General features: G+C 34.6%; 1 protein-coding gene across 1 annotated transcript; it reads left to right on the plus strand.

Moving 5' to 3' along the window:
- Positions 1-8,345: 8,345 nt before the first annotated feature.
- Positions 8,346-9,628, plus strand: LOC113301363 (transcription factor LAF1-like). Its single transcript, XM_026550132.1, has 3 exons — positions 8,346-8,528; positions 8,669-8,798; positions 8,896-9,628. The coding sequence occupies exons 1-3, from the start codon at positions 8,423-8,425 to the stop codon at positions 9,533-9,535; spliced, it is 876 nt and encodes a 291-aa protein (XP_026405917.1). The 5' UTR covers positions 8,346-8,422; the 3' UTR covers positions 9,536-9,628.
- The last annotated feature ends 2,723 nt before the right edge of the window (positions 9,629-12,351 follow it).

Here is a 12,351-nt window from a genome sequence, read left to right on the forward strand (position 1 = left end):
CGCCAGCGTGTGTCTGAAATACGGTGCACTTGATAATCAACCACCGAGTAATTTACCATAGTGAAAAAACCAGTTTGAATATCCACGAGACTCAAAAAAAAATGGATTTGGCTATTGCCATAAGAATTGCCCTTACTCGTATATACGCCCTACAAAAACCAAACAAACTTATCTTCCAGAGGCGGCAGTACATTTTGAACGAGGTCTCACTCTCTCTGTCTCCATCATTTTGTTTGGTAGATATTAATACTTGGAGGAGCTATAAAGACGGATCCAATGAGTATCACATGATGTTGAATATTGGGGAACAAACAAAAATATGTTCTTGTAAAAAAAATGGATATTTTCTCATTAAAGTGCCAGTATGTGTGGATCATGCGCTTTCCTACAGGTGATTCCTTTAATAATTTTTCTTCCATGCATGTTGGACTACTACATGTGCACTTACGTAATACGGACCAACCCATGTTCATAAAATAGAGTAATTGGTCCTTATTAGAGCTGGCAAACAAGCCGAAACCCGCGGATTAATCCGTGCCCGACACGTGAAAACCCGAACCCGGCTTGGCTGGGTTATAAACAAGCCGAGTTCGGATAAGAGAATTGGTGACTTGTGGGAAAACGGGTTAACCCGTGCCCGACCCGTAAACCCGCGGGTAAACTTGTTAACCCGTGTATAATAATAATTAATAAATTACATTTCATTATCGCCGTTGGATTATCTAGGGTTAATCATATCCCTACGTTTAAGGTATAAAAACATCAAAAATCCGAGATATCTTTTCATTTCTTCTTCCTCTTTCTTTTCTTTCTTCTCCCCATATTATCTTCTTCTGCGACTGCGCCTCCTCACCACCTCCATCATTTCTTCGGCTGTTGATTAAGTATCAGCTGTTATTGCTATATTTCTTTTCTTGTTGGTCGAATTAATTGATAAGAAGAGAATATTTCTTTTGTCCTTTCTCGTGTGTTGCTGAAGAAAAGATGCGAATGATTCAATGATTCACTGGATATAAATCTAGTGACTGTAATCGAAGTTTAGATGGGTTTGTTGCTGGTGGTATTTGGTTACTTAAAACCAGAAAATAATCCATAAATTGAGAAGAAGGTGAAGAAGAGGAAACATGCAGTGAAGAACACAAAGAGAGCTACTATAAAGGTTAAGAATGAAGAGCCAGAAATTGAAGAAGAAGAAGTTCCCGTAATCCTGTTAGATCGGTAGTTTGATTTGGGGATTTGGTTTGCTTATTGTTTAGGGGTTTGATTAGTTTTCGAGGATTTGATCTGATTCATTTGATTTAATGTGTTGTTGCAGTTAATTGAGATTTGAGAAGATAAAAGAAGAGAATGTTAAAAGGGTATGCCCTAATTTTGACCCCTCTTTTTCAATTTTAGTTTCAAATTGATTTTTTTTTCTAGGTTTTGATTTTTGTTGTCAGAAAAAAAAAAAAGGGTGCTAAAGAGTAAGTTTCTCAAGGTTTCAATTTTTGCAAATCACTGATTCACTGTCTATTTCTGTTCAATTTTGGTGATTTTTTTTTGAATTTTGTTGTTGGTGAATTGAAGGGAGGAATTGGAAGAGATTGTGATTGTATTGTAGAAAGAAAAAACAGGGAAGAAAGAGTTGGTCTTGGATCTATGAATGAAATGAAAGTGGAATGTTGTTGAAGTTGGGGATTAGATGAATGATTAGAAAGCCTCATTGTTGTCTTCCTTTAAAACTAAGATTTAATTTCGCTTCTGGAGTAAACTAGGTTTACTGTTTTAGATGTTGCAATTGCAAAAAGATGTAATCTGTACTCATTTTATTTTTAATTAAAATTGAGCTTTAATTTTGATTTTAACTAAACAAGCCGGATAACCCGTGAACCCGCAAGCTTTACCCGTTACGGGCGCGGGTTAAAGAAATGACCACCCGTGAAGAATATCGACCCGCAGGTTTTGGACCGTGTTAACCCGAACCCTGTAACCCATAACAAGCCAGTCCCGGCCCGCCCGTTTGCCATCTCTAGTCCTTATAGACGAATAAGGTTCTGACTAGATTTTGTGCCCGTGCTACGTACCGGGTGGACCCGAAAACTACCATCATTTTTTTCTTTTAACCATATTTTTGTTATTTGGTCTGATGTGGCTTCGTCTCGTCCCGTTGTGCATTTTATTTTAGGTATCGTGCGGCTTCGTCCTGCCCCATCGTGATACATTTTTTGTTAGGTGTGGCTCGGCTTCGTCTTCGCCTCGCCTCGCCCCGATGCATTTTCGATTTGGTGTTACACTGCTTCGCCCCTCCCCGTCGCGATACATGATTAGGTATGGCTCGGCGTCGGCTTCGCCTTGACTCACCCCGTCCCGATGCATTTTCAATTTGGTGTTGCACTGCTTCACCCCTCCCCGTTGCGGTACATTTTTGATTAGGTGTGGCGGGGCGATGCACTAAACCTTGACGACTACATGATATCATTTGTAAATGGTCATTCAGTCATACATTATGGCTACATTGGATTTTCTGTCCCTTCTCCAGCCAAACATTTGAACTCCAACTAAGCTGATTATTATGCATTAAATCATGTTTCAGTTCACTATAATTTTTTTTATTGAGGTATGATTTGACAAAACACAGAGTTTTACCTTCAAATGGAGCTGGTTGTTTATCAAACTTAAAAAAGATTTTCCATCAACAGAATAGTCACGCTTGTCTCACTCACAATACAAATTGATTTATATAGTGTAAGATGAATTTCAGGGGAGAGTGAACAATATGAGTATCAAGTATCAACTACTAAATGAACATGAGTGTCGAAAAAAGTTACTAAATATTTCAGAATACCAATTATTGAATACTAAAGTAGCATATAAGTTCGGAAAATCTAAGTAAATGTAAAATTAAGATGTTTATTTAACATCAAACACTACTTAAAAAGAAGAATATTGATAAAGAAAATTTAATCATGCTATTACTCCTTTTCTGGGTCTCCTCCTTTAGCTACTGCATCGAAACCTGTCATTGGATAGTATAGCTTGTTCTTCATTTTTCTATGATTCGGCCAATGCAGTCAAAGCGTCCAAGTCTTAGACTTTTTTTATCTTCATCCAAAACTGTTTTTTGGAGTTCCCGGGTTTTCGTGAAGTACTGCATTAAACATGTGTTTATGTTGGTCAATTTATATAAAGGATTTTTCGAATGACCTTGCTTAAGCATTTTTTTTACCTTTTTTATTTCCCCGAGATGGTATTTAGTTTCAAGTGCATAATCTATAGGATATGTATTTCGAAAGACTTTCGGAAAATGGGTTAAACTCTGCAGGAAGACACCTGTACACGTACCTTTTTCAGCTGACATCACACAACTTTTAAAGGACAGATATACTTTCTTCTCATTTTTCCTTGATGGTGTTTGCTGTCCTACAATGACCCCAGATCTCAGTAGTTCATGAATTTTGATGTCCATATGTTAGAGTAGTTTCAGCAAAGGTAAGGAAAGCACAAAAATGTATCCAGAAGCTATAAACCTGAAACACAGAAGCATTGCAAATAAAGGTAAGGTCCGAACGTCGTGATGCATTTTTTATTTGGTGTGGCGAGGCGAGTCCACAAAAAAAATGTTTATTACCTGCAAAACACCCACAATAAATATAAACAGTCAATATCACCAAAGAACGTACAGTTGGCCTAAGGTTTTAGTAACTTTACTGATTCCTCTATGGAATTGTTGTTATGCCCAGTTAGAAAAAAAGGATAGTAGTGAAGAAGGAACTTACTGTTTATAAAAAGAAAAATAGGGCAAAAGACTTAATATAGATCATAATGTGCATTGTAAAACTACCTGCACAAAAAGGACCCCTTTAATTAGGTTCTCGAATATCAAGAGTCTATTTTCACAAACACCAAATTATATCCAAAAATTGAAAATAAAATAAATACCGACCATATACTTTAGACGGAAGCGATCTATCGTACTAATGAGTTCTACTATCATTAGTAGTATCTCTTAGGATCCCCAGGTTTTTCTATCGATGTAGAAGAATCAAGATTCACTCACACAAAAGAAGTAGTTTATATGAATTGTTTCCATATACATTCATGTAACAGGAAGTAGGGCAAATAAATTATGGGATGACATATATAATTTCAGGTCTTCTATAATTTCAGGTTTTCTATTCTTGAAATAGAGCAAATAAATTGAAATATCCTGGTGTGAAAATTCAAAGCGAAAATAATTAATCAGATCCCAAAATGTAAGACACAAAACACAAACCTGCAATGGTCGGATCACAACTTCAGTTGTTGGTTTTGATGTCAGGCAAAGACACCCTCCAAGGAAGAGTATCCACAAACGCAATTAGAGAAATAAGAATGCAGTGCTTTTGTTATAGTTCATGCATAACCATATCTGAAACACGCTAAATCACCAAATAAATTAGGATACAACGTGAATCGTATGCCGGAAAAAAATCAACACAATAACAAATGAGGAGCGTGCATATCATATTACAAATTTTGAAAGCCAATAAAGCGAACATCTGTCCAGAATGAAAATAAAAGAAGAAGTGGAAAGGAACTAAGGAAGAGAAACCATACGTTTGCTCTGAGGTTAAAATGTTGGAATCATATTCCTTTTTCTACTCCAGTAAGAAGAGGTGCTCACTGGCATACAGGCTACCCTGAAATAGACTATCAACTATAGAAGATTAGCATGATTATGTAATAATAAGAGAAAATCAAAGAAAACCGTAATAGAAATGTGTTTATTTTGATGAATTGAAACTAATAACAAACGCATTGTAAAGTAATCAGGCATCAACCCTTGAACTTGACAGCCTACAATAATTAGCCTACTAAATTACTTTTCATGTATAGGTAAACCCAATACTTATTAACAATTCAAACAAAGCTAGTTCAATAATTAACCCCACTATTACTAATAAATCCATTTCCACAAAAACGAAACAACTTTGGAGGATTAATCAAATAGTTTAGCATTCGACTATGCTTTAATCCCACTATTACTAATAAATCAATTTCCAAGTAGGAATATGATTAAAAAAAATACGAAAACTTTTTTCTCTCTTTTGCAAATAGTTATATATGCTTCTGTAATTTATAAAAGGAAAGAAAAAAATGTCTGACATATTGTATTATGGCTGCATATTTCTAATAGATACCTGAGTATTTTCTCTTAGAAAAATTTTGTGACTATAAGAGATTGTGGGCCTGTTGTTTGAATTGCAATTCAATGGATTTAACATGCCTGCAAACATGTATATATTTTGAAATTTATTTATAAGTTACTTGATTGTTGTAGATTTTAAAGTATCACCACTATTAACCTCATCAACACCAGAATTGGATCGATAAGCTGCTAAGTGTCCAAGTTCCGATGGTCAATCTTGTTAACAGCCTTTGAATACAAAAGGGAAGCAAATACAAATAAAAGATAACCCTTACCAGTCTTTGAATGAAGGTTTTCCCAAACATAAGCTTTCACAAGAAAGAAATTAATTATATCTCTCCCGTAGTTTCGTATCAACAGGCCTGTATCCGAGGGAAAAACACTAATTAATAATGAGTGGTTGAGCAAATCATAGATACTTACGCTACTGAATCCACACTTGTACGTGTTGCTATGAAATCAAATTACAGAGATCAAAAATCAAACTTATATTAGAACTTTGATTCCTTCTCTGATTATAGTCTGTCAACACAAAACATACTTTTGATTACAGCGGGTGCGAAGATGAAATAAAATAACATAGAACCAATCAACAATCCTATCAAAATATAATACTCCCTCCGTCCAACTTTACTTTCCCAAATTATGTTTTTTTTAGCAAAATTGTACCAAAAAATTGAGATATTTCCCACTAAATTTTTTTAATTATCAAGACAGAAACAAAAAATAGGATATCAAAATTTGTATATTAAACAAACAATTTGGAAAATCGATGGTGTATGTAGAAGTAATTTGAATTTCTTTCAAGTTTTTGCAAAATCCAATTTAGACAAGTAACTTGGACGGAGGGAGTAAACGGAAAAAATAATTCGAGTGAAAAAGACGGGAAAAGCGGAAAATAGGGTTAGTGTTTAGTAGTGAAGGCTCATCCCATTTTAGTGAAAATCAAGGGAAAGCAAAAATAAGAAATCGAGTGAAAGAATAGTGAGAGAGAAACAGATTAAAGGAAACAGAGAAGGGAAAGAGACAGAGAAGAATAACAACTTGCTTGGGTTGGAGAATTGTCTGTATCAAACGGAGGAAGATAAGAGTGGGGAGAAGAATGGAGGGTTTTGAAGAAAGTGTGAGAAGGGAGGCGTTCAGATTATTTTCTCTCTTTAATTTTTCCGGGATTTTTTTTTCCGTAAAAGTCCTTGTTTTTCTCTCCTTTAAGAAAAAATTGAACCGAGCAATTCTAAAATTGAGTAAGGGTCACTGTTGAAATAGAAGGGAGGTACTCCCATCGTTAAACGTGGAGTCTTATATGACTTAGGATTTTAAAGAAATTAGATTTCTCATTAGTCCTGTTTTGCCTACAAACAAAAATGATTACAATCGTCCAAAACTGTATTTTGATGCCATCTTCTTTTCTTTTTCTTTTTTTCCTTCTTAGTTAAGGCTAGTTGTTGGCATGTATGTCTTGTTAATTCTTTTTTATTAGAAAATGTAATAGATTCTTTTTCTTTTGTTTCGCATTAACCACCAACGTGATTTGAATATCTAACATATAGGAAATGAGGAACACATAATGCCACTTATAATTTTGTTTTTTTGGCTATTTCACCCATACTATTTTTACTCGTCCATTTAAACATATTTTGAATATTTTGTTTTTTGGCTATTTCACCCATACTATTTTTACTCGTCCATTTGAACCGTGATTTAAAAATATTTGGACAAATGACCCATTTTCCGCTAATACAATCATTTGACATCATTAAGCATTTTAGTTGTTTGTATATATTCTTGAAGTTGAAGAAGATACTTCCCATAAACTCCAATTTTGTTGGTGTCAAGATATTTTTTTAGCTCATTGCTCTTGGCTCTTGCGTGTTGGTCTTGTACATAGAGTAAGAGAATCATTACTAAGAGATATGCACCAATGTGGAAGATAATCTATTTTTTTTTTCTGATTGAGCAAGAAAATCAAAATATGTTAACATAAGATCTTTAACTTGATTTAGCATCTTTTGATTTCCATTACCTTACCATGGGTATATTGCTAGTTAAGCATGATTAGCGTGTACATAAAACTAATGTTATTGCATGATTTGATGCCCATATGAACAAATAATGTGAACTTTAATAACTTGGAGCAGGTATTATTAGAGCTGTAGTTTTGTACACCGTGTGACCGTGTATATCTTATCTTGTAGTATCTTTATCCATAAACCAACAAACAAGAGAAATCATTCTTATACGTTACACTGGCCAGGAGCTGTTTATGATCTTCTGAAATATGAATCCATTCACACTTGGATGAAAAATTCTAAAACCAATGATTAGTGAGGATTTGTATTTATTTATTTTTTTATCCGTAAAGAATTCGAGGTAACAAGTTTCGAATTCAGACTACTGGTGTCTCAATAAATTCCACCACGCTTTGTTTTTTTTGCCGCCACAGATGTGTCCTGGCTAGCAGTTTTGGTTTTCTTAACGTGGTAAAAAGTTAAAGACGGCTAAATTGAAGTGGCTCAGAGGTGGCCGGATTGAAGATTAAAGTTTCACTTCCAAAAGGAAAGAGACAATCAATCAAATATCAACAAGTTATAAACAAAATGATAGTGTATTGGTTAGCTACACCAAGTGAGTACTATTAGATAGTATATAGTGACTCACACTAAACTGACGTATATTATTGTGAGAAAAATGAGCGAAGAATATATACTTGGAACGAGACAACTAAAATTAAGAAAGTTTCACTCAGATAATTTCAGAAGAAATTTAAACTATGTGTACACTAGAGCCGATTCAAAATGTTATGTGATTAATCATCTTGTGGACTTCTAAGTATGAAAAATATTAAATTGATCAAGTTCTGTAACATTCTTGTTTGGAGACTTTGGTTCTTAAATTTTTTCTTGTATTTCTATTTGACAAATATTAATGAAGAAGAAAAAGCCCATTCAGCTAGTATGTATTGTAAACAAGGCACCTAGCTAATTTATTGACTTCTAGCTAAACAGAATAATTAGCGTAATCAATTAATTAAATCATTTTTTGTCTACCTAATCAATAATTTGTTACTTGTATCTACAGAGTTTACTAATCATAAGTCTAAGCCTACGACAAAATTTCAGTACCCTTTAAATCCATCACTATCATTTAGCTCTATCTATTCTTCACTTTCATACTTCATCTGATAGATCCCTAATTAAACTCTAAACTCATTTTCGTATTCTTGTGACTAATTAATCACTAAAGAAAAGGCAAAAAATGAAGCACAAAAAGGGGTTATGGTCACCGGAGGAGGATCAACGACTACGAAATTACGTCCTCCGACATGGTCATGGCTGTTGGAGTACCATCCCCATAAGAGCTGGTAAGTCGTTAAATGTCAACTCTATATATATACAACGTGCATTTTCAGGTGTGGCTTCGAAATCATATCAATCGTCTTCTTGTTTGAAGAGTTCTTAGATGAATACTGTGAATTCTGAACTTTGCAAATGGGGTTTTCAGGTTTGCAGCGCAACGGGAAAAGTTGTAGACTAAGATGGATTAATTACTTGAGGCCGGGATTAAGACGGGGAACGTTTACATCCGAAGAGGAGGAAACGTTTGTCGGACTTCATCGACTTTTAGGAAACAAGTAAGCATAAAGATTGTTTTTATCCGAGAGCAGTTATGCAATTACTTATATTTAATTAGGAGGTACTGATGAATAATGTTTTTGATGATATATTTAGGTGGTCACAAATAGCTCATCATTTGCCAGGAAGAACAGATAATGAGATTAAGAATTATTGGAATTCTTATCTTAAGAAGAAATTAATGAAAGCCGGAGAATTCAACAAAAATCAAAGTGTAAATTCAGACTTTGATGAATTTAAGAGTACATCTGCTAGTGCTGCTTCAACTGGGACAAGTTTTACCAGAATTTCTAGTGCAGGTTCTTTCCAATCCTCCGAGCAAATCGGAGGAACTGGAATTGACCACTTAAGTTCGACAACAGCTTCGAACTCTAAACCTGTTCGAGAATCAAACCAAAGTTTCCTTCCTAAAGTATTTTTCGCGGAATGGTTATTTCTTGATCAAGATCATAGTGAAAATGGTTCGAATTCAGGTAACTCAAATTTGGCTCCAGAAGAAATTTTAGATGATTCAAGTGTTTTTACTGGTGGTATTAGTGAAGAGTTTTTACCACAGGAGGAAGTTTATGGGAGTGAATTTGATAATGGGTTATTACATAACAGTGGTTCGCGCTATGTGCGATTCTGTCCGAAAGTGGAAGAACCGGGAAATCTTGGAACCGATTTTATGAATTATGGAAATATTGCCGAAATTCACAGTGAATTCACTATGTTGAGCAATGATATGTTCTACTGAGGGTTAAAGTGAAACTTTAGAAGTAATTTTCAAATGTTGAATGGCTGTGAATATCACTTTTAGTTTGTTAATTTGAAGTTCATGTTTCTTAAACAATTGTACTATATTTTACGTTAAATCAAACTATGAGTTTCACACGATAATTTCTTTTCTTTATCTTTTGTTTATTACTAGGTAATAAGTCCATTTCCTCGTACTATCTCAAGAGTTTGGTTTAAGGTTCAGGGTTGTCAAATACTAGGATTTTTTCGTGTTGGTCCTCCAAAAAGCTTGCAACGAAATGGTTGAATTCGATTTCGGTTTCATTGAACTGGATTACAAGGAACACACAGGAAAATGAAGGATATTTTTGCGGGTTCTTTTGGAGTTTTTGGAACAAGAGCAAGACGAAAATAATAATAGCAAAGCCCACAACACATCACAAATCTAATTACACGCATTTAAGAAAAGAAAAGAAAACCAGCACAACACATTACAGTTCAATTACTCTTTGTTTAATGAGTTTTAAGTACTTCATTTCTTTTTTTAATGAGTATCAAGTATTTCATTTTTGTGTTTCCTAAGATACAGTGAGGATAAATATACTTCACTTTCTTTGTATTACAGTTCAGTAAGCAGCTCGTGCTCCACTGGATATTCCATGAGTGTTTTAACACTTCATTTTTGGTGGCACAGTGGGTATCTATTTCACTTGGAGAGTTGTTTTTTTTCTTTTTGGGTCTTTGGGACCTAAATTATTTCAGCCCTAGGTCCTTTCGATCTGGCTTTTTCATTTTTGCGTCCTTGAGGCCTGAAAATGTTTCATGCCTAGGTCCTTTCGGTTTGGAATTTTTTCAATCCCAGGTCCTTTTGACCTGGCTATTTAATTTTGGGTCTTTAACACCTGGTATTTTTTCAGATCCAGGTCCTCTCGACCTATCTATTTAAATTTAGGTCCTTAAGACTTGGAGATTTTTCTGCTCTAGGTCCTTTCGACCAGGGTATTTATTTTGGGTCCTTAAGACCTGCTATTTTTTCAGCTCTAGGTTCTTTCGACCTGGCTATTTAATTTTGGGTCTTTGGGACTTGAGAATTTTTCAGTTGTGGCTTCTTGACCTGGTGATTTCAGTTATAGGTCTTTTTCGACCTAGCTATTTCATCTTTAGGTCCTTGAGACCACCTATATCGTAGGACTAATCTTATGAGTACCTGCTAAAGAGATAATACGTCCATTTCATCTTCTTAAAGAGCTAGTTTATATTCTCAGCTGTTCAAAACTGTGCTTTTCAAGAGCTATTTTTCTCTCAAAGAGCTATTACAATCCAAGATACGCTCTTAAAGAGCTAATTTCATTCAAGATAATGCTCTTAAAGAGATATTTCACCTTATTTACACTCTTTAAGAGCTTTCAGGCTCTTATAATTGCTGTGCAGAAGCCGTTACCAACTGCACCTCGATCAGCTTAATGTGGCCTCTAGCCAATCTGTGTTGTAGGTGGTTCTACCTTTTATGAAGATTTAGGCCTTCATATAGCTTTCTCGGTGTGAAAATTATGGGTATTGCCGTATTTGTCACTCACATTTAAAGATTATAATTTTTCAAATTCAGGATACACAAGCTATATATAAATTCTGCATGCAATTGTTCACTTCTAGTAGATGGTGCTGAAGAGATATAATTATTATTTCAAGAATCAGATGCTTAAAACGCAGCTATAAAGAGGTATCAGATATACAAATTAAAGTTTAAAAGTTATCGTTGGACTTAGTTAGCTCTAGAATTTCAATCTGTGATGCAGATGGCATCACTCAGTTTTTAGATCTGGTGATAAGACTTAAAAAGTGAAGATGGAATCGATTTTTCTTTTAGGAAAACTTCTGCCAAGGTTGTTATATCAATCACAATGCAATTTAGTAATTCAGAGCACGTATAATGTGGATTACATATAAAAAAATGAGATAAATTTTCTCTTGCAGATCAAAACTTAGTTACCAGTAATGATGTAGTTCATTCTTTCACTCTAAAACTATGAATGTCATCTCCTAGTTTCATGGGTTGGTGACAAGGTTTTGAATTGGTACTTTTAGATAAGTATTATCATTCAAACAATAATATTTAGTTCATGTATTCATGTGAGTGCTTAATCTGGCATGTGAATGCATTTCAAATAAAATGGACATTCAAATCATGCATTTGATTTTAGAAGGTGGAATTTATATGCATTTAGAGATTGTGATATTTATCGCATTTAAGATTGGGATGATGCTTTATTACATTTGTGGTAGTTCCGCTACTTGGTTTGGACTACGAGCTGCTATAGTTTCTTGGCCAATTTTCTTCTTTCCGGGAAATGATCTGTCCGTGTTAGAGCATTGCTCGGTCGAACTCACAAGTGTTTCTATCTCAAACTTGTTGTCAAAACTATATCTTGATTTCGAGTCTACAATTAGTTAAGTCCCGGTCTAGGATAGTGTAGTTGAGAAATGAACCAATCATCATTTGCGTTCTACCGTTTGAAGGCGAAGATGAACCGAAGCTTTTGGAGAACTTCATCAACAAAAGGTAAGTGAAGACTAAACCACCTATTTCTCAAGTTATATGCACTTTTCTATCCTTGAGACGTTTTTCGCATAACTAACTAGACTAGCTTGCATAGACAAGAATTTCGAGTTGAGAACTAATTATTTAGTTTACGAATTTCTCGAAATATAATGAATAAGCTTAATGAAAATTTGTTCATACTTGATCAATTTCGGTGGAGAACAATTTATTGTTTGGAACCAAATCATGATTCAAGTTTATCATTCAAAAATAGCCCGGAACAGTGATATGTGTCA

This window comes from Papaver somniferum, chromosome 8 (genome assembly GCF_003573695.1).
Source record: "Papaver somniferum cultivar HN1 chromosome 8, ASM357369v1, whole genome shotgun sequence".
Classification (NCBI taxonomy): domain Eukaryota; kingdom Viridiplantae; phylum Streptophyta; class Magnoliopsida; order Ranunculales; family Papaveraceae; genus Papaver; species Papaver somniferum.